We start from the raw sequence: 26578 nt of genomic DNA on the forward strand, positions 1-26578 counted from the left end.
CAGCTACCTACATCATATTATTGCCTCCCATGTCAATGTGTTGTACCTAGATTGTATCGCTAGCCCTTGCTCACGACAACTTTCCATTACATAAGATTAATTGGACGATGGCGTCTTCTGTACGGGGGAGTTTTGTTAAGAGCCCTGACGCTCAATCTGATCATTAACACGCATCGCTTGTGGTACGGTTGAGGAAGCATAAGGACCTTTAATATCAGCGAGAAATAATAAAATAAAGTTAAATTGATTCTCAGAGTTGGGGTTAGTGTTCCCACAAGCCGGCCAGTCAAGAGGCGACCACCTTAGCTAATTAGCAATCTAGCATGCTTCGAACGCCTGTGTGTGAACTAACTCGGGAAGATTAGCTGAAGTATAGTTTCGTCTGCTGGAGGCACCCAAAGCTGTATGGATCTGTGCAAGAATGCTACAGTAAGTGTATAAGGATTATTTCTTGCTGATGAAGGATAAGGGCCATATGCTACGAAAGCCATATTCCAAGGATGATTGTTGACATTTCTAAACGTGTTTGAGAGCTGGCCTATCGCCTGCCCATGTGTGACATATCCCCCATGCCTTACTACACATATAGAGCAGCAATACTTTGACGTTGAGAAGAGGTTGGCAGAGAGTCAGGAGCAGATTGTGTCTCACACCCGGAATTACCAGACTCTCAAAGAGGAGAATACCAAACTCAGTAAGTAGTCTGTTGTTTTCCACACTACCAATGTTGACATTCCACCTGTCACACAGTCCAAGTCCAGAAGGTTAGATTGAAGGTTAAGTGTTATATTCTCTTTCTCTGTAGTCGAAGAGCTGAACAATCTGAAAGGTGTGGATGTGGAATCGTCAGAGGAGAAGGAATCAAAGCAGCCGGTGAGAATATGCGTATCTTTCTTTGTCCACGTGACCACTTATGCATGCAGAAAGCGTTCTCATCAAACTTCAGGGAATGGAAGGGCTTGAGCATTAACATATATCATAATTTGATCTCAGAGCAAAGCCAAATATGAGATTGAGGCCGAAAGGCGGGAACTGGCTCGTCTGCTTGAAAAGAGAACTCAAGAAGTGGAAAATCTCACCGGTAAGACACGGACTCGGTACATGCGAGTTCTTCTCATTGTAAATTATTTGTTTGTCTTACTACCTGCTATTGTTCCATATGATAAGTGTGTTTTCCGCAGAGGATGTCAAGCGGCTCAATGACAAGCTGGTGGAGACCAACACAGCCAAAATAGATCTACAGCTCAAACTGGATGAGATCCAATCCTCTGAGGTCTCCATTCAGGTGAAAGAATCCAGAGCCTCAGAGCGTGCTAGCCCTTTACTTTTTATTAACTACATTGCCAACATAACAAGGTTGTATTTCAAGCACTTTGAGAAGCAGATTGAGATGGGAGGCCTCTGAGAATGCACCTGTCTGATCATCCCTATATTGTATTGATTACAATGATTGCTTAAGGACTTCACACATTGTATTTCCAGCACCGTGAGAAACGTATGGAGCAGGAGAAGGAGCTGCTGCAGAATCAGAACACGTGGCTGAACTCTGAACTGAAGACCAAGACAGAGGAGCTGCTATCAGTCTCCAGGGACAAGGGCAAGGAGATCCTGGAGCTCAAGTGCAGCTTGGAGTGCAAGAAGGACGAGGTACTGTACCATAAGGCCCACTGGTTTTATGACTACTTGTGCAAATATATCATATATGCTTCAATTTCACCAGGCTGTTCTGTAATTGTATGATCTTGTTTAGGATAACAGTATACAAAGCAATAGACATAGAAAATGTCAATATAACTCTTAGCAATAATGATGTGGCGAGCATTACATTTCTTTGGTATGAATATTGTGACCATATACAGTGAGGGGGGAAAAAGTATTTGATCCCCTGCTGATTTTGTATGTTTGCCCACTGACAAAGAAATGATTAGTCTATAATTTTTATTTGAACAGTGAGAGACAGAATAACAACAAAAAAATCCAGAAAAACGCATGTCAAAAATGTTATAAATTGATTTGCATTTTAATGAGGGAAATAAGTATTTGACCCCTCTGCAAAACATGACTTAGTACTTGGTGGCAAAACCCTTGTTGGCAATCACAGAGGTCAGACGTTTCTTGTAGTTGGCCACCAGGTTTGCACACATCTCAGGAGGGATTTTGTCCCACTCCTCTTTGCAGATCTTCTCCAAGTCATTAAGGTTTCGATGCTGACGTTTGGCAACTCGAACCTTCAGCTCTCTTCACAGATATTCTATGGGATTAAGGTCTGGAGACTAGGCCACTCCAGGACCTTAATGTGCTTCTTCTTGAGGCACTCCTTTGTTGCCTTGACCGTGTGTTTTGGGTCACTGTCATGCTGAAATACCCATCCACGACCCATTTTCAATGCCCTGGCTGAGGGAAGGAGGTTCTCACCCAAGATTTGACGGTACCTTTCCCCGTCCATCGTCCCTTTGATGTGGTGAAGTTGTCCTGTCCCCTTAGCAGAAAAACACCCCCAAAGCATAATGTTTCCACCTCCATGTTTGACGGTAGGGTTGACAGTTCTTTTGTGTTTCTTCCATTTGCGAATAATCGCACCAACTGTTGTTACCTTCTCACCAAGCTGCTTGGCGATGGTCTTGTAGCACATTCCAGCCTTGTGTAGGTCTACAATCTTGTCCCTGACATCCTGGGAGAGCTCTTTGGTCTTGGCTATGGTGGAGAGTTTGGAATCTGATTGATTGATGCTTCTGTGGACAGTTGTCTTTTTTACAGGTAACAAGCTGCGGTTAGGAGCACTGCCTTTAAGAGTGTGCTCCTTATCTCAGCTCGTTACCTGTATAAAAGACACCTGGGAGCCAGAAATATTTCTGATTGAGAGGGGGTCAAATACTTATTTCCCTCATTAAAATGCAAATAAATGTATAACATTTTTGACATGCGTTTTTCTGGATTTTTTTGTTATTCTGTCTTTCACTGTTCAAATAAACCTACCATTAAAATTATAGACTGATCATTTCTTTGTCAGTGGGCAAACGTACAAAATTGGCAGGGGATCAAATACTTTTTTCCCTCACTGTAGAGCAGTGTGTTATGTCCTTACACCCTGTGGCTTCCACCCTCTCTCTAGGTCACAAGACTTCAAACCCAAGTCACCAATCTGAAGAACAGCAGTGAGAACCTGCAGAAGCGAGTGGAGGACCTGATGACAAAACTGAAAGAGGTTTGGTGTAAATTCAACTGATTATAAATGGGATTATTGATAAGGAACTATACTGTTATCGATACATCTATGTACTGTAGGCTAAAGACCATCATAGCAGCATGGAGGAGAAGTACCGCAATGAACAGAATGCCCACATCAAGCTCTCCAACTTATACAAGGTAATTATCTGACTATTCTTCTAATGTACTATGCTGGAATATGTCTGAGCACTGTTTTTTAGTATGCAGGGGTATGTTTTAGCACTGTTTTGCATTATGTACAATATTTAGTGTGAACATTTAGGCATATAAGGCATTCATAGCAGTGCAGTGGTAGCTTGCTAATGGTCCGTTCTTCTATGTGGTCTCTTTAGGGGTCAGCGTCAGACGCAGAGTCCAAGAACGAGGAGTTGAACAGGGCCGTGGAGGAGCTGCACAAGCTGGTGAAGGAGGCTGGTGATGGTGAGATCCACAATGCGTGCACTCTGTTTCCAATTCGTAATAGTTGTTGTGTCAACCATTAATTGATACAATCTAAATAATATCATATTTTGAAAAGACCCAAATGTTATAGGAAAAAGTAACACTTTGGTTTGGCTGAAATCTAATAGAAAAATTAATACAAATGTTTACATTTTTTTATAATTATGTCATGGCTCTTCCTTCCAACAGCGAGACAAAACATGGAGAAGAAGCTGGCAGACATGGAGGGGTCAAAGAGCAAACAGGAGGCTGAGCTGAAGGAGAAGTTTAAGAAGATGGAGCTGGAGAACGCCAACTTGCGTGCCTCAGATAAGAAAAGAAGTATGGGACAGTACTGTATATCTGTATTGTCTGGAATTTTTCCTTTAGCTACAATCTGAATCTATTGACCTTGGACTCCTCAGTCCTTTGTTCACTTGAAATTGCTTATTTGAGATATTATCTCATACTGCAGGACAAGGTGTCTAACTATGGAATGAGGATTGTTTTTTAAAAAGTGTTGATTTCCTCAGGCATGCCAGTGCTCACAGAGGAAGAGTTGGACTCCATGTGTCCGACCGCAGCTGCTGTGGCCAAGATTGTCAAGCCTGGAATGAAGTTCATGGAGGTAAAATTTTGTGATGAAGCATTGAAATGAAATGAAGGGTCCAAAAGTCTCGAAGGTACAGTGCCTTCAGAAAGAATTCATACCCCTTGACTTATTCCACATTTTGTTGTTACAACCTGAATTAAAAATGGATTAAATATATATTTTTGTTCAAACCATTTACACACAATGCCCCATAATGACAGTGAAAACATGTTTTTAGAAATTTTAGCAAATCTTTTGAAATTAAATACAGAAATATCTTATTTACATAAGAATTCACACCCCTGAATCAATACTTTGTGGAAGCACCGTTGGCGTCGATTACAGCTTTGTCGTCTTGGGTACATCTGTATCAGCTTTGTACATCTGGATTTGGGGAGTTTCTCAAGCTCTGTTAAGTTAGATGGGGAGCGACGGTGAACAGCAGTCAAGTCTTTCCACCGATTTTCAATTGGATTCATGTCTAGGCTTTGGCTGGGCTACTCAAGGACTTTCACATTCTTGTTCTGAAGCGATGCCAGGGCTGTTTTGTTTGAGTGCTTGGGGTCATTGTACTGTTGGAACGTTACTCTTTCCCTCAGTCTTAAGGTGTCCGCATGCTTCCCAGCTGAAACGGGTAGGAAGAGTTTGTACATATATTATGAAGACATTTTGTGACGTTTTGGACTTCGATTACATTTTTTCTGGAGTCAAGCCGAAGTCTATGCCCCTTTGTTGGTGATTGGCTAACTGTAGGGATTCTTCAATAGTCTTTGTTATTCAACGAGAGTCGTTTTCATGCAGATTTCTATATTGAGAAATACTGCATCAAACATCTTAATGTAAAATTGCGCAACTAATATCTCCTAGGCAAAAACGTCAAAATTAATGACGCTGTCTCGTTGTTGGCAATCAGACCTACCACTGCTGTCATCTGCAAACTTGATGATTGAGTTGGCAACGTGTGTGGCCACACAGTCATGGGTGAACAGGGAGTACAGGAGGGGGCTGAGCACGCACCCTTGTTGGGCCCCAGTGTTGAGGATCAGCGTAGAGGAAGTGTTGTTGCCTACCATCACCTCCTGGGGTCGGCCCATCAGGAAGTCCAGGACCTAGTTTCACAGGGCGCGGTTCAGACACAGGGCCCCGAGCTTATGGCAGTCCCAGAAGGGGGAGGAGCAATGGTCAAAAAATATTGATGAATGAGTAGCCCAGGCGATGTGTTGATAAAACGTATATCTAATTAGTATAATAAAAACATCACCATAAATAATCTGTCAGTTTATGCAAGAGATGTTTTTTTTGCATGGGATGCATCTCCATCCACCGCGTTAGCCGACGTGGCACTTCCACATCTGCAGTGAAAGGGGGCAGAGCTAGACCATCACAAAAAATCGGTCTTTTCACGAAATCGTCTGTAGCGTTCAAACGGTTTGGCCTTCAAAACTATTATGACCCCTCTATAGAAAGATGACTCTCACGAACACGTACATGACCACAGGCCTCACAATACCCGTCTGAAGGTCCCCCAGTACCAGTTGAAAAAATGAATGGAAGTATATATGGAGACTGTTTCGTGACAAAAAAAGGGGTTAATGTAAAAAATAAAATGCATGTTTCCAGGTGTTTCTTATCTCCCAGATATAGGACAAACTAGAGGTTGACCAATTAATCGGAATGGCCGATTTTAATTAGGGACGATTTCAAGTTTTCATAACAATCGGTAATCAGCATTTTTGGACACCGATTATTGCCAGTTACATTGCACTCCACGAGGAGACTGCGTGGCAGGCTGACTACATGTTATGCGAGTGCATCATAGAGCCAAGGTAAGGTGCCAGCTAGCATTAAACAGATCTTTAAAAAAAACAATCAATCTTAACATAATCAGTAGTTAACTACACATGGTTGATGATATTACTAGTTTATCTACCTTTTCCTGCGTTGCAAATAATCGATGCGGTGCCTGTTAATTTATCATTGAATCACAGCCTACTTCGCCAAACGGGTGATTTTAACAAGCACATTTGCGAAAAAAGCACTGTCGTTGCACCATTGTGTACCTAACCATAAACATCAATGCCTTTCTTAAAATCAATACACAAGTATATATCTTTAAACCTGCATATTTAGTCAATTTTGCCTGCTAACATGAAATTCTTTTAACTAGGGAAATTGTCACTTTTGCATTCTGTGCATGCAGAGTCGGGGTATATGCAGCCGTTTGGGCCGCCTGGCTCGTTGCGAACTGTGTGAAGACCATTTCTTCCTAACAAAGACCGTAATTAATTTTCCACAATTGTACATAATTATGACATAACATAGAAGGTTGTGCAATGTAATATTTAGACTTAGGGATGCCCCCTGTTAATACAGTGGGGGAAAAAAGTATTTGATCCCCTGCTGATTTTGTACGTTTGCCCACTGACAAAGGATCAGTCTATAATTTTAATGGTAGGTTTATTTGAACAGTGAGAGACAGAATAACAACAAAAATATCCAGAAAAACGCATGTCAGAAATGTTATAAATTGATTTGCATTTTAATGAGGGGAAATAAGTATTTGACCCCCTCTCAATCAGAAAGATTTCTGGCTCCCAGGTGTCTTTTATAAAGGTAACGAGCTGAGATAAGGAGCACACTCTTAAAGGGAGTGCTCCTAACCGCAGCTTGTTACCTGTAAAAAAGACACCTGTCCACAGAAGCAATCAATCAATCAGATTCCAAACTCTCCACCATGGCCAAAACCAAAGAGCTCTCCAAGGATGTCAGGGACAAGATTGTAGACCTACACAAGGCTGGAATGGGCTACAAGACCATCGCCAAGCAGCTTGATGAGAAGGTGACAACATTTGGTGCGATTATTCGCAAATGGAAGAAACACAAAAAAACTGTCAATATCCCTCGGCCTGGGGCTCCATGCAAGATCTCACCTCGTGGAGTTGCAATGATCATGAGAACGGTGAGGAATCAGCCCATAACTACACGGGAGGATCTTGTCAATGATCTCAAGGCAGCTGGGACCATAGTCACCAAGAAAACAATTGGTAGCACACTACGCCGTGAAGGACTGAATTCCTGCAGCGCCCGCAAGGTCCCCCTGCTCAAGAACACATATACATGCCCGTCTGAAGTTTGCCAATGAACATCTGAAGGATTCAGAGGACAACTGGGTGAAAGTGTTGTGGTCAGATGAGACCAAAATGCAGCTCTTTGGCATCAACTCAACTCGCTGTGTTTGGAGGAGGAGGAATGCTGCCTATGACCCCAAGAACACCATCTCCACCGTCAAACATGGAGGTGGAAACATTATGCTTTGGGGGTGTTTTTCTGCTAAGGGGACAGGACAACTTCACCGCATCAAAGGGATGATGGACGGGGCCATGTACCATCAAATCTTGGGTGAGAACCTCCTTCCCTCAGCCAGGGCATTGAAAATGGGTCGTGGATGGGTATTCCAGCATGACAATGATCCAAAACACACGGCCAAGGCAACAAAGGAGTGGATCAGGAAGAAGCACATTAAGGTCCTGGAGTGGCCTAGCCAGTCTCCAGACCTTAATCCCATAGGAAATCTGTGGAGGGAGCTGAAGGTTCGAGTTGCCAAACGTCAGCCTTGAAACCTTAATGACTTGGAGAAGATCTGCAAAGAGGAGTGGGACAAAATCCCTCCTGAGATGTGTGCAAACCTGGTGGCCAACTACAAGAAACGTCTGACCTCTGTGATTGCCAACAAGGGTTTTGCCACCAAGTACTAAGTCATGTTTTGCAGAGGGGTCAAATACTTATGTGTTTTTCTGGATTTTTTTGTTGTTATTCTGTCTATCACTGTTCAAATAAACCTATTAAAATTATAGACTGATCATTTCTTTGTAAGTGGGCAAACGTACAAAATCAGCAGGGGATCAAATACTCCCCCCCCACTATATATACTGCTCAAAAAAATAAAGGGAACACTTAAACAACACAATGTAACTCCAAGTCAATCACACTTCTGTGAAATCAAACTGTCCACTTAGGAAGCAACACTGATTGACAATAAATTTCACATGCTGTTGTGCAAATGGAATAGACAACAGGTGGAAATTATAGGCAATTAGCAAGACACCCCCAATAAAGGAGTGGTTCTGCAGGTGGTAACCACAGACTACTTCTCAGTTCCTATGCTTCCTGGCTGATGTTTTGGTCACTTTTGAATGCTGGCGGTGCTTTCACTCTAGTGGTAGCATGAGACGGAGTCTACAACCCACACAAGTGGCTCAGGTAGTGCAGCTCATCCAGGATGGCACATCAATGCGAGCTGTGGCAAGAAGGTTTGCTGTGTCTGTCAGTGTAGTGTCCAGAGCATGGCGGCGCTACCAGGAGACAGGCCAGTACATCAGGAGATGTGTAGGAGGGCAACAACCCAGCAGCAGGACCGATACCTCCGCCTTTGTGCAAGGAGGAGCAGGAGGAGCACTGCCAGAGCCCTGCAAAATGACCTCCAGCAGGCCACAAATGTGCATGTGTCTGCTCAAACGGTCAGAAACAGACTCCATGAGGGTGGTATGAGGGCCCGACGTCCACAGGTGGGGGTTGTGCTTACAGCCCAACACCGTGCAGGACGTTTTGGCATTTGCCAGAGAACACCAAGATTGGCAAATTCGCCACTGGCGCCCTGTGCTCTTCACAGATGAAAGCAGGTTCACACTGAGCACATGTGACAGACGTGACAGTCTGGAGACGCCGTGGAGAACGTTCTGCTGCCTGCAACATCCTCCAGCATGACCGGTTTGGCGGTGGGTCAGTCATGGTGTGGGGTGGCATTTCTTTGGGGGGCCGCACAGCCCTCCATGTGCTCGCCAGAGGTAGCCTGACTGCCATTAGGTACCGAGATGAGATCCTCAGACCCCTTGTGAGACCATATGCTGGTGCGGTTGGCCCTGGGTTCCTCCTAATGCAAGACAATGCTTGACCTCATGTGGCTGGACTGTGTCAGCAGTTCCTGCAAGAGGAAGGCATTGATGCTATGGACTGGCCCGCCCGTTCCCCAGACCTGAATCCAATTGAGCACATCTGGGACATCATGTCTCGCGCCATCCACCAACGCCACGTTGCACCACAGACTGTCCAGGAGTTGGCGGATGCTTTAGTCCAGGTTTGTAGGAGATCCCTCAGGAGACCATCCACCACCTCATCAGGAGCATGCCCAGGCGTTGTTGGGAGGTCATACAGGCACGTGGAGGCCACACACACTACTGAGCCTCATTTTGACTTGTTTTAAGGACATTACATCACAGTTGGATCAGCCTGTAGTGTGGTTTTCCACTTTAATTTTGAGTGTGACTCCAAATCCAGACCTCCATGGGTTGATAAATTGGATTTCAATTGATTATTTTTGTGTGATTTTGTTGTCAGCACATTCAACTATGTAAAGAAAAAAGTATTTAATAAGATTATTTCATTCAGATCTAGGATGTGTTATTTTAGTGTTCCCTTTATTTTTTTGAGCACTGTATATATAAAAAAAAATGGCCGGTTTAATTGGTATCAGCTTTTTTGGTCTTCCAATAATCGGTATCGGCGTTGAAAAATCGTAATCGGTCTACCTCTAGGACAGACACTTCAGAACAAACTTCCTATTGATTTTTTTTGGTGGGGGACTATCTGTTCCATGTTCTCACTCACTCACTCACTCACTCACTCACTCACTCACTCTCTCTGACTCTTATTGGTTCAGCTACAATAAATGCATCCTCAGGATATACAGTTTTCACAAAGTTCAGTGTACTTCCTCGAGAGCCGTTGCACCGTCGGTGTGAGGGGGAATATATACAGCGATTACCAAAGAGAATTTTTCTGGAAGTTATGAGGTTGGCATTTGATAGTGAGGTATTCCAGATCAGGAGAACTAAAGGACTTGAGTTCCTGTACGTTACCATAATCACACCATGAGTAGCTAGTCATGAAACGTACACCTCCACCCTTGATGCCGTAAAACAGAGTATGTTACAGTCCCTAATTCCTCTCAGGAAGGAGATCCTCACCCTCCGCTCATCTACTTTATTGACGGGGGGAGGGGGTTCAAACAAATGATCCAATTCAGGAAAGTTGATATGCTGGTGCATGACTGCCAATCTAATATCCAAAAGTTATTTTCGGGGGGGTGGGGGGTACAAAATTTTATGCACCCGACCTCAATTTGGAGTGTCATAGCAAAGGGGTGTGAATACTTATGTAAATTAGATTTCTGTATTTCATTTTCAATAAATTTGCAAACATTTCTAAAAAAACATTTTTTCAGTTTGTCATTGTGGGGTTTTGTGTGTAATTTAATCTGTTTTTGAATTCAATATCACAACAAAATGTGGAATAAGTCAAGGGGTATGAATACTTTCTGATGGCAAATGTTTAGTCATGACTTAACATCTTAAAAAAAAAACAATCCTGCTCTCTTAGCTGTACAACGCATTCGTGGACGTCCAGGACCAGTTGCTCGTGGAGAAGCAGGAGAACCGGCGTGTGACGCGCGTGCTGGACGAGATCGTGCAGGAGGTGGAGGAGAAGGCGCCCATCCTAAAGCGCCAGCGGGAGGAGTATGAGAGCATGCAGAGGTCCATGAACAGCCTCTGTGCCAAACTGGAACAGGCCAGGACGGTGAGTGGGAGAGATGGCAGGACTGGACGAGTGAGGATCGATATGTGGGGGAGGGGAAAAGAGAAATTGACAGAGGAAGAAGCTGGGTCGTGTTCATTAGGCACCAAACTGAAGAAAACGGACAGTAAAAAGGGAGGGACTACCTAGACTTAAAAGAAATGCTCATTTTAGTTTTTAAATGTTTTCCATTTCATGAACAAAACCCAGATACATCACATAGAAGAGGGGAGAGAATACGATGCAGAAAAATATAGGCATATATCAGTGCTAATGTCTGAGTTGGTCAATCCAAGCCTCAATCTCGATCTCTTGTAATCTTCAGGAGATCCACAGCCTGCAGAAAGAGACAGATGAGGCCAAAAAGCACTGCTCCAACCTGGAGAAGGACAACCAGCACTCTGAGAGAGAGCTGGAGGACATGTCCCAGCAGGTATACCATGGTGTCATTTAGTGTCTACCATTTCCTTATTCATTTAACTGTTAACTTAAAATGACACAATAACTACGTTCCAGTTTAACAACTTTTACTAAACCGTATTTTCACAATACATGGTGTCCATTGCACTCGGGCCAGGTCCATCAACAGTGAAACTCCTGTCCAGGTGTACTAATAACAGAGTAATGGCACCGTAATAACAGAAATATAGGCGTACTTAAAACATGAATTTAACAATTTGGTGGCTATCAAAGTGTCTTGGTTTTCCTTGCCTTAACAAAATCAAGAGAAGCTCCTCTAGGAACAAGAATAGGAGCCACTGCCTTTAAGTTTCTCTCATATAGATTTTACTCCTTTTCTTCACCCCCTCTAGGTGCGCGTCCTGCTAGTGGAGCTGGAGGAGGCGCGTGGCAACCCGGTGGTCCGCGAGGAGACGATGAACCTGAGCAGCAGCTCTGAGATCATCAACCCGCGCCAGGTTTCCTTCCGCAGTGTGGAGGAGCTGCAGCGGCAAAACCAGAGCATGCTGGCACGTCTCCGGGAGCTGGAGGAGAAGATGGAGAGGGAGCAGACCGAGGCCAAGTCCGCACGGTAGGGAACGTTTATCAACCCCTTGACACTGTACTTCCTCACCCTTGAACATAATATCTCAGCCATACAGTCAATCAGATTTAATTTGCTTAATGCTTTTTACAAATGCGTTATTTCTGAAAACGAACTCTATTCCTCCTGTCTTGTGTATATGTAGTGTGACCCAGCTGGAACAGCAGCTAGAGAAGGTCCAGAAGGAGCAGGAGATTATAAAGGAGCAGAGGAACCAGCAAAAGCAGCTGGCTGACTCCAACGGCCGCCAGAGAGACATGTACCGCATCCTGCTGTCCCAGAGCACCGGCTTCAACCTCCCACCACAAGGTGAACTTCTCAGCAACCATATAACAACCTAACCCCAACCTACGTGCTGTAAACACTCATCAACTTAAACGTAACCTCAACCACCACAGTATAAACACCCCTCAACCTAACCCTAATCACGACAAAGCTATATGCATTGAGCCTACCTTCACACACAACCAAATCAATACATGAACACGGGCATGTTTATTTATTGGAGTTTTAGATCAATTTATTGATCTTTGTTATGCTGACAGGATTATATATGTTCTTATTCCCAGGTCCTACACAGGAGGCAGCCCCCCAGACGTACACCCCTAGCCGGCCCTCCTTCCCCCCTCCCACCAGGTCCACCCCCATGAGGGCTTCAGCCGCTGAGTCTTCCCAGACCACCCAGGCCAAAGCTGCTCTCAAACAGGTCAGATGCATACCAGGAAGACGGGACAGGCAGTCAGACAACATCCAAGTTGACACTTTTTTTAATTGTTTCTTTTTGGAATCAAAGGAAATTGAATAGTATCTCATCTATGTTATGAGTTTGTTTACTTACCTCGCGTTGGTCAGCGTGTGAAACTGGGCACAGTGTGTAGTTTGACTAGGCTACTGTTATTGCCTGGGGTTGTCCAAAATGCAAAATGACTTGTAGGTCACTGTCAATGCAGTGACATGCAGTTCGGCACTGAAAGAGAGGACTCATCAGTTGTTACAAAATATTCTGTGTTTTGATATAATAACCATCATATCGAGGTAAACTTGGAGTCACGTGATATAATTTTTACTACCACTGAGTTTATAGGCAGGTTAAATAAGTTATTATGAACTTCATGGTGGTGATGGACAGTGGTGAGCTTGACGCAAATTTACAATAAATATTGAGAGTATTATTTGAATGCTGGTGACATATGATAATCAATGGTTGACTGCCAATTATCAAATATAAATGATATTCCTCTTATCCATATCTCATCATATAACGTACCCTGTCCACTATCAGTGAAATGTTTCGAGAGCATATGCCAAAACCAGATTGAGCAAGTTTGCGATTTATTGCCACAGTTTGTGACAGAACAATCCGTAGAGTTGAAAATGCGATGGAAACCCATTTAACTTACACTCAGTGATCAAAAGGGAGCGATCGCACACACCCACTCAGTGGCCAGTTTATTAGGTATTAAACTTTTTGTGATGGACTAAACAAAATCTTTTTTTAACTCGACCCCTTCCAGTTGAACGACTCCTTCACCACATACAAGAATGAGAAGGCGGTGAACGACAGGATGCTGAACGAGCAGAACGAGAAGCTACAGGAGCAGCTGTCTGCGGTCCGCTCCCAGAAGGCCAAGCTCTCCACACAGCTGGAGTTCGCCTTCAAGAGGTAAGTTAGCCGGCTGCTTAGTTGTTGTTTAAGTTATACTAAATCCAACGACAATACTGATGTGTATGTCCAGCATTGCTTTTTCATTCTTCACCTGACTTATTTTAGAAAATTCGGAGAAAATTGATTTCTGTTGCATTTTTTATTTTGGCTATTGATCATTTTCCGCTTCCTTTTTTGAATGCTCTGAACAAACACATCTCATATGTATTTTTGCGGGCAGAAGTGTCCATCCGCTGAAGTAAATCAAACCATGTTTGGTCTCTGTCAGGTACGAGATGCTGCAGGAGAATGTAAACGGCTACAGGCGGGAGATCGCTGCTCTGCACGATAAGAGCCAGAAGATGGCCGCCATGGCTCAGAAACACGAGCAGATCATCCACACCATGACCCAGGACCTCCGGGCAGCCAATGAGAAGCTGGCCATGGCAGAGGTTAGGAGGTTAAGGTTGGCCCAGGTGGGGCTAGTTAAGTTGCTATGGGGTTTGTATGTTTATTCATTTCTCTTCTCCCCTCTCTCCATTTCTTCTTTCTCCTTTCTTTTCTTTCTTTCCCCCCACCATCAGGTGCGTGGTGAGAACCTGAAGAAGGAGAGAGACATGCTGAAGTCAGCAGAGTCCAGACTGAGCCAGGAGAAGGAAGCCATGATGGCTGAGCAGCGCAACCAGAACCTCCTGCTCACCAACCTCAAGTCCATCCAGGTACACACACTGCTCTTACATATGTCAACCAGTTACACAAACACATTGCACACTAACTGAGGCCTATCCTGACAGACTCCTCACAGTGGGCCTCTAGTAATTGAAAATGCCTCAAAGGACAAATCTGTGGTTTGGCTTTACCCTCATGGCTGCTTTCATTAGCCCTGTGGGATATCACTGCAAATGCACCTTTCCCGTAGAGTCCAGTCACACTACTCTAGTGTAGAAAAGATCTATGCACACTTCCTGTATTTTTTTTAAATGACGATCACCTCCCTGGCTTACTCTTGTCCCCTAGCTGACGATGGAGCGTACAGAGACCGAGACCAGGCAGCGTCTGAACAGCCAGATAGAGAGACTGGAGAGAGAGCTGACCCAGTTTAAGAAGAAACTGGCTGAGGAGGTGGAGCAGAGGCACACGCTGGGCCGTAACCAAGACGTTCGTATACACTCAATCTTTTTCTTACGGGTTGTCTTTTTTTTTTCTGTCTCCTTTATCTCCTCTGTCACTTTTTCATCCCCTCTTTCTTCCCCCAACCCTTTCGTTCTGTCCTTCTCTCTTTAATTGCCCTTCTCGTAGGGTATGAGTTGAATATCCGTGACCATGAGAATATTAGACCTTCTGTGGCTTTTACCATAACATCACTTAAGCCTTCCGCATGCTTCTGTTCAGCTCGCGTACTCCCTTAAAATAATGAGAAAAAAGCGGCAATAGTACTGTTTGTATCTTTAAACGCCGTAGCCAGTGTACACTTCCTCAATATTCAGAATTAATCTAAGATGACTCAAGAAATCTGTCATTCATTTTGACGTTTTTGCCAAGATTTTAGTCGAGCAATTTTACATCAAACTAAGAAGTTTGGCACAAAAAGTGAAGAAATTTGCATTAAAATGATTTGTTTCTCGTTGAATGACAACAAGCACTTCATTGAAGAATCCCTACTGTTGACCAATCACTGACGAAGGGGCGTAGACGTCGTCTTGCCTTCAGACATTTTTGTGTGTGTGTGTGTGTGTGTGTTCACGGACAGCCCAAAAAAACCTTGCCGAAGACCAAAACAAAGAAAAACGTCACAATGTTGTCATAATATATGCGCTAACTGTTTCGGCTGGGAGCATGCGGACACTTTTAGGCCCCCTCTCCTTCCTCCACCAGTTTTTATTTTAATATACTCCCTCAGGCTCAACTGCTGGAGGCCAAGAAGCAGCTGGAGGCCCAGTGTGCCCTGCACCAGAAGACCAAGGAGCTGTTGAAGAATGCTGAGCAGCAGGCTAACCTTCTGAAACAACAGCTCAGCCATGCTGAGAGCCAGAACCAGGGTTCAGGTCTGGGCCAGGGTCAGAGCCTGGGCCAGACCAACCCCCGGGCACCCATCAGAGCACCGTTAAGAGGTAGGCTTCCGTCCAAAGTGGCAAATACAGATGTCCTCTGGGAATTTGACAGGAGACATTGCAATGTATTGTGTAAAAGCATTGGAAATGGTGGCATTGGACCAGAACTGTTGGCATTTTCAGTCACTATCTGTTTGTGCTTTGTTTGTAGCTCCTTCTCAGACCCTCGCTCAGTCTCAGGCCCAGTCCCAGGCTACCCAGGAGGCCCAGGCCAAGCTCCAGGCAGAACTAGAGGAGGTGCGCGGGCGTCTGCAGCAGGCCGAGAAGCAGATCAGCGATCTGCAGGAGCGCCTGCAGAACGCGAGCACTAACGTGGAGCAGTACCGCACCGTGGTGCTCAGCCTGGAGGAGTCCCTCAGCAAAGAGAAACAGGTTATGTGTTGAGAATTAGCACAAGAAAAGCGTACAAGTACTTATTATCCTACAATGACCCTTTGACTTATCAATCTTCCATCCTTGTAGTAATCGGCGCTACCAGTGGAGTTCAAACTCACTTTGAACACCAATTTGATGCCTAACATCCCTCTCTCTCTCTCTCTACCTCTCAGGCTCGTTCTCCTGTGGAGACTCGTCTAAAGGAGGCCCAGGAGTTCCAGCGTGGGCTGGAGAAGAAGCTGGTGGAGGCTGAGAAGGAGAAACAGGAGCTCCGTGAGGAGAAGAGGAAGGCCGTGGACATTGTGGAGAAACAGGTAATATGGCAACTGTACCAAATACTTTCTCAAAACATCAGAAGCCACAGCTGTGGCTAAATGTTGCAATGTATTGACCCCTCTTAATGTTGGATGCCTGGAGCTGACATGTTAGTCGGGGGCCCAACAAGGCTCTCCTCTGTCATCCTCCACTCATGCCCACTCCTTTTTCCCCAGGTGAATGAGCTGAAGAGGACCATGAAAAACTTGCAGTCAGAGCTGCAGGAGGCAGAGGAGAGGAAGGCTGCAGCCGTCACCCAGGAACAGAAGGCCATGCAGGACAGCCTGCAGCAGGTAGACCTCCAGCTAATGTCAGGCTACATGTTCTCAGTCGATAATTAAGGGCAAACTGCCCTGGATGTTGCTTACTTCAGATCCTTTGAGCTTCACCTCTAATTATAAATGAGGTGAAACGCTAGAAAGACTATTGGTATGACAGTGTCTAGGCATGGGTTTGTCAAACTTGACTCTCTTTCTCCTTGCACAGGGCAAGCTGGCAGCGGAGGCCCAGAACAAGTACGAGCGGGAGCTGATGCTGCATGCGGCTGATGTGGAGGCGCTACAGGCGGTCAAGAAACAAGGCCTGCAGGGGAACCAGAGCAGGAAGCAGCTGGAGGACAAGGCCAAACAGATCACCACCCAGCTACAGGAGGCTCGCACCAACTGGAACCAGCTGGAGAAGAAACTCAAGGTTGGTCGGGAGGTGGGGGGAGAACGTTGTTGAAAGAGTAATGCAGATCTTTTTAACAGACAATGTGCTAAAGAACTATTAGATTTGGCCAGGATGTAGCAGGTTACTGAAACTGAATACTGAAATGTCAAGTTTCACGGTTCCATCAGTTGCTTGCTGGTGATGAGTTGGACACATCGTTCTTCACACCCTGGCTACCCTCTTCCCCCAGGAGGACCTGTCCAAGCAGCAGAAGCGGGCAGACGAGCTGCAGAAGCAGAATGGACTGCTGCACCAGCAGATGGAGAGCCTGGGAGCCAAAATGGCCGCCACAGTACAGCAGCAGCAACAAGCTAGTAGGGAGAGCAGCCTCAACCTGTCCTTCAGCGAAGAGGGCAAGTCCCAGGAACAAATCCTGGAGATCCTCAGGTAGTAGATGGGGATGTGACTTTGCTTACTGTGCCAATTCCTTTATAGATACTTGATACCTGTATTGCTGACCTGTGTTATACATGGATATTTTACATCTGAATCTGCGGTCACCTGAATTTCCTGATTGTAAAACTGAAAGATCACACTGATACATTTTTACACTACGGAATGGTTTCCCAGACCAGATTAAGCTAGTTCTAGACAAAAAAAAAGCACCATTCTACCTTAAAAATGGGCTTATTCTGTGTCTGGAAAACCAAGCCTATACTAGAGCTGTTCCTAACCAGTACTTTAGCGAGCAAGCAGTTTGTTAAGCCTGCTCTGACCTTTCCCTCCTGCAGGTTTGTGCGTCGTGAGAAGGAGATTGCAGAGACACAGTTTGAGGTGGCTGAGGTTGAGACACTGCGCTACAAACAACAGGTTGAACACCAGGACCGAGAGCTGAAGGAACTACAAGAGAGCCTCAACGCTGAAAGAGAGAAAGTACAGGTAGAACTAGAAAGTTCTTAACCTTTCAGGGCATCCTTTCCTCTGTTATAGCCTGCTAAGGGTTCATATTTGAATTTCAACCAACTCCGCTCTCTGCCCCCCAGCTGACAGCGAAGACCATGGCCCAGCACGATGAGAAAATGAAGAGGATGGAGAACTTAAACGTGCTGGTGGAGACCAACAAGATGCTGAAGGAGGAGCGTGAGAGGCTGGATCAGGAGCTGCACCAGACCCAGGCTAAAGTAAGGATTACTATACACTCCATTGAGTGATGTGAAAACACGCACAGAATCACAGAATCCAGACATTAAAACGGAATTCAACAATATTATAACATGTATTGAACTTATTAGGAAATCAACTAAATGTTTTGAATTTATAGAAAAATGCTATAATTTGCAGCTTTCTGAAACACACGAATGCCCATGTTTGTGTGCGGTGCGTGCGTTTCTACACATTTTGTGTAGCCGTTAGTGATGATGCTAATGATGACTGTAAACTCATAGATGGAAAAGCATTCCTTAACCTCCAATGAAATGTTAACTACAAAGTAGCCTATGCCTACCTGGCAGAATATCTGATCATTTCCATCAATCCAGTGGCCATTTGTTTTGTTAACTCTGCAATCACATGAGTGCTACAGAAACACTGCATACCATACAATGGTCTCTTGGTGGGTGATTTGGAGAACAAAAACCAGAAGACGAAAAGACTGAAACCTAGAATAAACAAAACGGAATCAAGCAAAAACATGAATGGATTTTATTGGGCCCTATGAGTGTTAAAAGCATCACTAATAATTGGTACTAGCTACATGATTTCTTTCTAAAGAGGTTTGTCAGCTGCAGTAATACTCTCAAATGTTTAGTAGGTATCCTAATGTTGATTTCTGAGCCAGTCTGTTGCCTTTTGGACACACATCACCTGTATGATGAGACTGAATCTGATATTTTTTATAGTTCTACAGAACTCTGTTGCTTTGATGCTATACACGGAGAACCCTTGTCTCTATACACATACTGACAGAGTGCTCTTTTTTCTCATGTGAATTGAGTGTTTACCATTACCATCTTTCTCTTCCAGGTGCGTAAGCTGGAGGCGGACATCACTCCCCTGCAGGACTCAAACTCTGAGCTGAGTGAGAAGAATGGCATGCTGCAGGCTGAGAAGAAACTGTTGGAAGAGGACAGCAAACGCTGGAAGGCCCGCACACAGGTTAGAGGTCAACTTCAATGTTTGTGTGAGAGAGATGATGTACAGTATGTGTGTGTGTACTGTTTGTTCATAAATTCACTTTTTCTATCTACTCCGATTTCAGAGCACTCTCGTCTGAGTGTACCAGAGCGCAGAATAACTGATGAATTTTCGAACGCACAACACCCGTTGAATATGGCCGGTGTCATTAAACGTCTGAAAATAAGTGTAATTCAGTTGTTGCAAGCAGAACAGTTGCAGTCACCAACAATATGGATAACATGAAAACAGCCTAACCAGCTCTGCTAGGGCAGAGTTAAATGCTCAGTGAGCTGTTCTCTCATTTGTTTCTTGAAGTAGCTAGCCAACGTTAGCTTGGGTGCTTGACTCCAGTTGAGGTCAGAATGCTCAGATCAACCCTACTCTTCGGCCAGGTCATCCAGTGTGCGCTCTGAATGTTCAGAGAATTTACGAACGGACAATCTGACAACGCTCTGAATTTGTGTGCACACTTTGAGCACACTCTGGCACTCCAGAGTGAATTTAAGAACACACCCTGTGTGTGTGTGTGTGTCCCTCAGCAACTGGTGAGCCAACAGAAGGACACAGACCAGGAGGAGAACAAGAAGCTCCACTCTGAGAGAGAGGCCCACCTCAAACGCATCCAGCAGCTCTCTGAGGAGACTGGGAGACTGAAGGCTGAGGTGGCCAGGTCAGTACGCACACCTCACTCTAAATAGACTCATCACAATTTACGTACAATTCTTAATATTTGTTCATATAAAAAAACAAGGCAATAAATAACCTACACTTATCAAAATTACTATAACTTGTTATGGATGGTGGCAGTATTGAGTCGCTTGGATGACTGACGTGCCCAGAGTAAACTGCCTCCTACTCACTCCCAGAAACTAAGATATGCATATTATTAGTAGATTTGGATAGAAAACACTCCGAAGTTTCTAAAACTGTTTGAATGATGTCTGTGAGTATAACAGAACTCATATGGCAGGCAAAAACCTGAGAATAAATCCAACCAGGAAGTGATTTGTAGTTCTATCTAATCCCTGTTCAAACTACTGTGTCTGTGGGGTCATTTTGCACTTCCTAAGGCTTCCATTGGCTGTCAACAGCCTTTAGAAACGTGTTTCATGCGTCTCCTGTTACTGGGCAGAGAATAGGAGCTCAGTCTATCAGTGGACTGCCTGGGACCAGTGAGTTGTTTACTGCGCGGGCACGTTTGGTGCGCCGCTCCTTCTTTTTCTTCTGTAATGAATACGCTATTGTCCGGTTGGAATATTATCAACGTTTTATGTTAAAAAGACCCTAAGGATTGATTGTAAACATCGTTTGACATGTTTCTACGAACTGTAATGGAACTATTTGACTTTTTGTCTCTTATTTTACGCTCACGCGTTATGCCTTTGGATAGTGATCTGTACGCACGAACAAAACGGAGGTATTTGGACATAAATATGGAGTATTTCGAACAAAAATAAAATTTCTTGTGGAAGTAGGAGTCCTGGTAGTGCATTCCGACCAAGATCAGCAAAGGTAAGGGAATTTTTAGTTGACTCCAGAACTTTGCTGGTATCTGTATAGCTTGCTTTGATGGTTGAGCTCTGTACTCAGAATATTGACAAATGTGCTTTTGCCGAAAAGCTATTTTAAAATCTGACACAGCGGTTGCATTAAGGAGTAGTATATCTATATTTCTTTCAATAACTGTTGTAAATTTTATCAATGTTTATGATGAGTATTTTTGTAAATTGATGTGCTCATTCACCGGAAGTTTTGGTGGCAATACATTTTCTGAACATCACGCCAATGTAAAATGGGGTTTATGGATATAAATATGAACTTTATCGAACAAAACATACACATATTTTGTAACATTGAGTCCTGGGAGTGTCATCTGATGAAGATCATCAAAGGTTAGGGATTCATTTTAGCTGAATTTCTGGTTTTTGTGACGCCTCTCCTTGCTTGGAAAATGGCTGTGTGGTTTTTCTTGTTTAGGTGCTGTCCTAACATCTGTTTTGCTTTCGCCGTAAAGCCTTTTTGTAATCGGACACTGTGGTTAGATTAAGGAGAATCTTATCTTTAAAATGGTGTATAATACTTGTATCTTTGAGACATTTTAATTATGAGATTTTTGTTGTTTTGAATTTGCCGCCGTGCACTTTCACTGGCTGTCTTCATATCGATCCCGCTAACGGGATTCAAGCCATAACAGGATAACTACCAATTTGCTATCCTATATTATTTTATCTTACTACTACTACTACTACAACACATAATACATGGGATACCAGAGAAGCCCGTCTCTGCAACCTCCAACACCCCCCCCAAATGACTTCCTGTTTTTTAATCTCTTTGTCAGAAAATAACCTCTGGTCACCTGAGCTCACACGCTGCTTGTAGAACTCCCTCCTCACTCTCCTGTAAAACTCCACCTCGCGCCTCATCACCTTGTGCTTGTGGACAGACGTTGTTTCTCCTGCTCAGGCAGGTTGTGGTAGTGGAAGCTGGCCATGTTTAGGGACTTCCAGTACCACTCACAATGCAAGATCTCTGAGAAACCTGGGAGGACCTGACAGTCACACACAACCACTTCCTAAATTAATTCTAACATGATGTTGAGGAATATACAAAAAAAGCAATTAACCAAATCATGTTAAGAAAATACACAATTTTATTCTTACCATTGATGACAGGAAGATATTGATGATATGGCTGTGCCATCCAAGCTCCTGACTGGTTTAATGGCTAGGTGTAGAAGCTAATTGTTGAAAAATAGATCATGTTAAATAGCAGAAACAATTCACATGTCTGGGCCCAGATTCACAAACCCTTAAATGTCTTAACTGCCATTTTCTTCCCCTTAACTGTAGACTTATGAAGAAAGTTAAGCAAAGTTGCTATTCCTCAAGGTTACTGGAAATGGTCTTGCTCTATTTCTTATGTTTCTCTTTAAGCAAAAAGTTAAGAAGAAATTTGATACTTAAAAATAAAGTTATTGGATTTGTTCTTAATTCCAATATGGCTAAATCGTTGTCAAACTCTGGGCAATGAGCGAATCAGCTCATGAAAGCAATTAAACATTTTTAATTCATTCACAAACTTAATCTAAAAGTTTCAGTATTGATGGTTTTAAACCCAAGAACTTGTTTTAGAAAAGTAATCTCAGTATGAAATATGCTACCTAAATTGGTTGCCTTACAACACATTTTAAGATTAATAAGAAGATATTTGAGAAGTTCGTAAATCATAAATTCTTAAGATAGTTCGTAAGTGTAATTCCGCAACAATATCTTAGGAACTTTTTAAAAAAAATTTTTAAACGTTTTTACATAAGAAGTGTTTTGTGAATCTGGGCCCTGGTCTTGGGGTTGTTGCCACCAACTCAACATGGATGCCAATCAACCAAACATTCAAAAATATTTAATTGTGACATTATTTTAAAATGTAAGTGTATTCTTTTGAATAGAATCTCCATGGCAAATAAATATTTTTTATTTATTTAACCAGGTAGGCAAGTTGAGAACAAGTTCTCATTTACAACTGCGACCTGGCCAAGATAAAGCAAAGCAGTTCGACAACATACAACAACACAGAGTTACACATGGAGTAAAACAAACATACAGTCAATAATACAGTACAAAAATAAGTCTATATACAATGTGAGCAAATGAGGTGAGATAAGAGAGGTAAAGGCAATAAATAGGCCATGGTGGCGAAGTAAATACAATATAGCAATTAAAACACTGGAATGGTAGATTTGACAGTAGATGAGTGTGCAAAGTAGAAATATAATGGATTTCAAATTAACACTTGCTCCCCCTCAACCAAACATTCTAACTTTAAATATTCCACCAACTTTGCATTGTATGATTCAGAATTGCTGTGACAAAAGAGTGGAATTTATGGATGTACTCTGTGTGGATCATATAAATTAAGTTTAGCATTGAAACCACTATCAGTGGCAGAGTTAAATCAACAAATCTATCCCATTTAGCAGATGCTTTTATCCAGTCATGCGTGCATTAAATGTTCATATGGGTGGTCCTAGCGGGAATCGAAGCCACACTCCTGGCATTGCAGGTCTATTAACTATTAACATTGTGATCTATTAACTGAGCCACATAACAGTTGAAATTCACTTTAACACAGAAATGCACCAATCACCCAGGGGTGTAATCATTTGTCCAAACAGTTTTGCAACTAAACAAGTTTCTATTGGACAAATTCAGGTAAGTCCCTCCCAGTGTCGTTCCATTCACTTCTGTTTAAGAAACGTTTTGCAACAGAATCAGCGTAATGAATACACCCCTGATATGTTGTGACATGCAAATTTGCCGCTCACTCTGATTTTATGCATCGTTGTAGAATTATAAAACACACACGTGCACACCAGGGTTGGGGACAATTCATTGTTTCCAATTCAGAAACTGAATCCAAATGTAATAGTACAGTAGGCTCAAATATAAACTGTCCAAGAGATTATTGTCAAAAATATTTGTATTAGATTATTTTCTAATCCACATTTCTCTACACTTGACTCTGTACATACTCCTGTCCTCCATTAGGACCCATGCGTCGGTGACCACAGCCCAGAGCCAGGCGCAGAACCTGAAGGAGATTCTGGGTAAGGTGACCACCGAGAGGGATGCGAAGAACCTGGACATCCAGGAGAAGTGCAAGACCATCACGCAGGTCAAGAAAATCGGACGACGCTACAAGACGCAGTATGAGGAGCTCAAAGTGCAGCACGACAAGGTGTGTGTGTGTGTGTGTGTGTGTGTGTGTGTGTGTGTGTGTACATTTGCTGATCATGCATGTTTAAAGTTGTTTTAAGCTGTACCTGCACATGTTTGCACCCACAGCTACAATGACCGGGGCCAGTCAGAACTTTACTGACTGGTAATTCTGTTCCATTCCAACAATTCTGCTCCTGTTCCCTTTGGTAGCTGGTGGCGGAGGCAGCAGCCAAGCCAGCCCAGGAGGCCGTGCAGCAGGCTGTGCAGCAGGCCGTGCAGCAGGCCCAGCAGCAGGCTCAACAGGCCCAGCAGGCCTCTGCCCAAGAGATCCAGAGCCTGAAGGACTCCCTCAGCCAGGCTGAGACCAAGGTCAAAGACCTGGAGGGACAACTGATAAACGTACAGGAGGTAGGTATACTGGAGCCAGTGTTGTAGATGCTGAGCTTAAGTAGACTTTTAGAAAAGCAGTCAATATCATAAACCATGTTTCCATCCAACCATTTAATGCGGTTGAATTACCTGACGCATAAAGAAAAGTCCTGAAAGGGTTTATGGAAAAAGGAAATGTCGGTGTAATTTCATAAATGTCAAAAGACAATTTGTTCGTTCGACATGGTGGGATCTTTTTGTCTGTATAAAGAGTTATGCGCAAAATGGCGGTGGAAACGCCTTTATGCGCAAATATTGACATGACCATCATATCGACGTAAACTTGGAGCAAATGATATTGGCCTACCACCACAATGTGGAAAACCATAAAAAGTTTATAGGCGGATGAAATAAGTTATGAACTTCAGCTGGTGGTTAAGTGCACAGTGTTCAGGCACATTTCCAATAGGCTAAATGTTGAGGGTAGGCTGTTATTTGAACGCTGGTGACATGATGATCGGTACTTGGCTGCCAATTATCAATTGAGATTGTCTTGCTCTTATCCATATCTCATCATATGAGATGCGATATGTCCACTATCAGTAAAGTCTTGTCCTAGTGAGCATGAGGTGAAACCAGACTGCGTCTGAGCTATTTATCACTACAGTTTTTGTGACAAAACCAAAGACCGAAAAATAAATGATGTACACAGCCTTTTATCCCCAACAAGTCAGTTTGATGGAAACTCACCACTGGTGGGAAAATCTGGTGTTTTTATGCAGATTTTTTTAAATATTCGCCTGAAAATCTGTCACCATTTGGATGGAATCCTAGCTATTGACTAGAAATTAACCTTTGATTTGTTTGTATTTGAATTTCCATAAATAAATAACAAATTCAGAGAAAGGGCATGATTGCTTGGACAGAGAATACGTTGCCTTCTTTCTTGTCCACCCATGATCCTGTTCCCTGGTTCTGGAGAACCAGTCTATTCCCTTTCCTGTACTTCCTTCACCATGCAGCTTTACAAAACACCTCAAACCGTTGACCCCCAAACCCCTCTAATGATAGCAGGAGACACATTTCCATCTCGTATGGATTAATGAAGTATTGTTCTCATCACCCTGTCAGACGGTGAATGAGCGCAACACAGAGATGGGGCGTCTGAGACAGGAGCTGACCCGCCTCCAGGAACAGTCTACCCAGGCCCAGGGGACACAGAGTGAAGTGACCCGGCTGAAACAGGAGCTGACCCGCCTCCAGGAACAGTCTGCTCAGGGGAATCAGGGTGAAGTGACCCGGCTGAAACAGGAGCTGACCCGCCTCCAGGGACAGTCTGCTCAGGGGAATCAGGGTGAAGTGACCCGGCTGAAACAGGAGCTGACCCGCCTCCAGGAACAGTTTACCCAGGCCCAGGGGACCCAGAGTGAAGTGACCCGGCTGAAACAGGAGCTGACCCGGCTCCAGGAACAGTCTACCCAGGCCCAGGTGACCCAGAGTGAAGTGACCCGGCTGAAACAGGAGCTGACCCGGCTCCAGGAACAGTCTACCCAGGCCCAAGGGACCCAGGGTGAAGTGACCCGGCTGAAACAGGAGCTGACCCGCCTCCAGGAACAGTCTACCCAGGCCCAGGGGACCCAGGGTGAAGTGACCCGGCTGAAACAGGAGCTGACCCGCCTCCAGGAACAGTCTACCCAAGCCCAGGGGACCCAGGGTGAAGTGACCCGGCTGAAACAGGAGCTGCAGGAGAAGACTGTTCAGGAGGAGTCGCTACGGCAACAGATGGCAGACAAGGAGGAGAAGACCAAGAAGGTCTTCATGGGCGCCAAGCAGAAGATCAACCAACTCAACAGTAAGTCACATAGCTAGCTGTTTGTTTATTTATGCACATTTATCTAGTTTGTTGCCCCAATTTTAAAGAAATTATTTAAGTCATGTGAGAACTATCTGGGGTTTGTACTCATCACGGATTCCAAATGAAGTATTCTGTGTGTGTCCCAGTTGCGAAGGAGCATCTGACCAAGGAGGTGGAGGAGCTGAAGCAGCAGCGGGAGGAGCAGGAGGTGCGTCTGAGTGCTCTCAAGTCCCAGTATGAGGGCCGTCTGCACCGACAGGACCGAGAGATCAGGGAGCTCCGAGACCACCGTGACGAACAACCTCAGAGAGACGAGTCCCAGGACCAGGGTAAAAATAAGGTACAGGCACTGCACACCCATACATACTGTACAGGGAGTACTGTACACTTGATTTGGGATAAATTATATTTTAAATTCAGTCGATCCAGGAGATAAATTGAAATTCCAATTC

At 44.0% G+C, this 26578-nt stretch overlaps 1 protein-coding gene across 2 annotated transcripts in view; it reads left to right on the forward strand.

The window, feature by feature from the left end:
• Nucleotides 1-26578, forward strand: part of LOC106599100 (nucleoprotein TPR) — a 32046-nt gene that overhangs the window by 679 nt on the left and 4789 nt on the right. For both annotated transcript variants that reach the window (XM_014190164.2, XM_014190165.2), the window contains exons 2-34: nt 590-694; nt 806-873; nt 994-1081; nt 1182-1285; nt 1483-1647; nt 3113-3205; nt 3286-3366; nt 3561-3648; nt 3859-3990; nt 4182-4276; nt 10676-10873; nt 11196-11303; nt 11683-11900; nt 12058-12221; nt 12482-12618; nt 13427-13575; nt 13847-14009; nt 14142-14276; nt 14575-14715; nt 15458-15668; nt 15820-16040; nt 16217-16357; nt 16535-16651; nt 16845-17048; nt 17260-17456; nt 17801-17948; nt 18053-18190; nt 19032-19163; nt 19724-19854; nt 23732-23921; nt 24113-24310; nt 25403-26123; nt 26273-26466. In XM_014190164.2, coding sequence (XP_014045639.2) covers nt 590-694; nt 806-873; nt 994-1081; nt 1182-1285; nt 1483-1647; nt 3113-3205; nt 3286-3366; nt 3561-3648; nt 3859-3990; nt 4182-4276; nt 10676-10873; nt 11196-11303; nt 11683-11900; nt 12058-12221; nt 12482-12618; nt 13427-13575; nt 13847-14009; nt 14142-14276; nt 14575-14715; nt 15458-15668; nt 15820-16040; nt 16217-16357; nt 16535-16651; nt 16845-17048; nt 17260-17456; nt 17801-17948; nt 18053-18190; nt 19032-19163; nt 19724-19854; nt 23732-23921; nt 24113-24310; nt 25403-26123; nt 26273-26466 — 5375 coding nt within the window. The remainder of the gene's footprint in view (nt 1-589; nt 695-805; nt 874-993; nt 1082-1181; nt 1286-1482; nt 1648-3112; nt 3206-3285; nt 3367-3560; nt 3649-3858; nt 3991-4181; nt 4277-10675; nt 10874-11195; nt 11304-11682; nt 11901-12057; nt 12222-12481; nt 12619-13426; nt 13576-13846; nt 14010-14141; nt 14277-14574; nt 14716-15457; nt 15669-15819; nt 16041-16216; nt 16358-16534; nt 16652-16844; nt 17049-17259; nt 17457-17800; nt 17949-18052; nt 18191-19031; nt 19164-19723; nt 19855-23731; nt 23922-24112; nt 24311-25402; nt 26124-26272; nt 26467-26578) is intronic.

Source organism: Salmo salar, chromosome ssa03 (genome assembly GCF_905237065.1).
Source record: "Salmo salar chromosome ssa03, Ssal_v3.1, whole genome shotgun sequence".
Classification (NCBI taxonomy): Eukaryota; Metazoa; Chordata; class Actinopteri; order Salmoniformes; family Salmonidae; genus Salmo; species Salmo salar.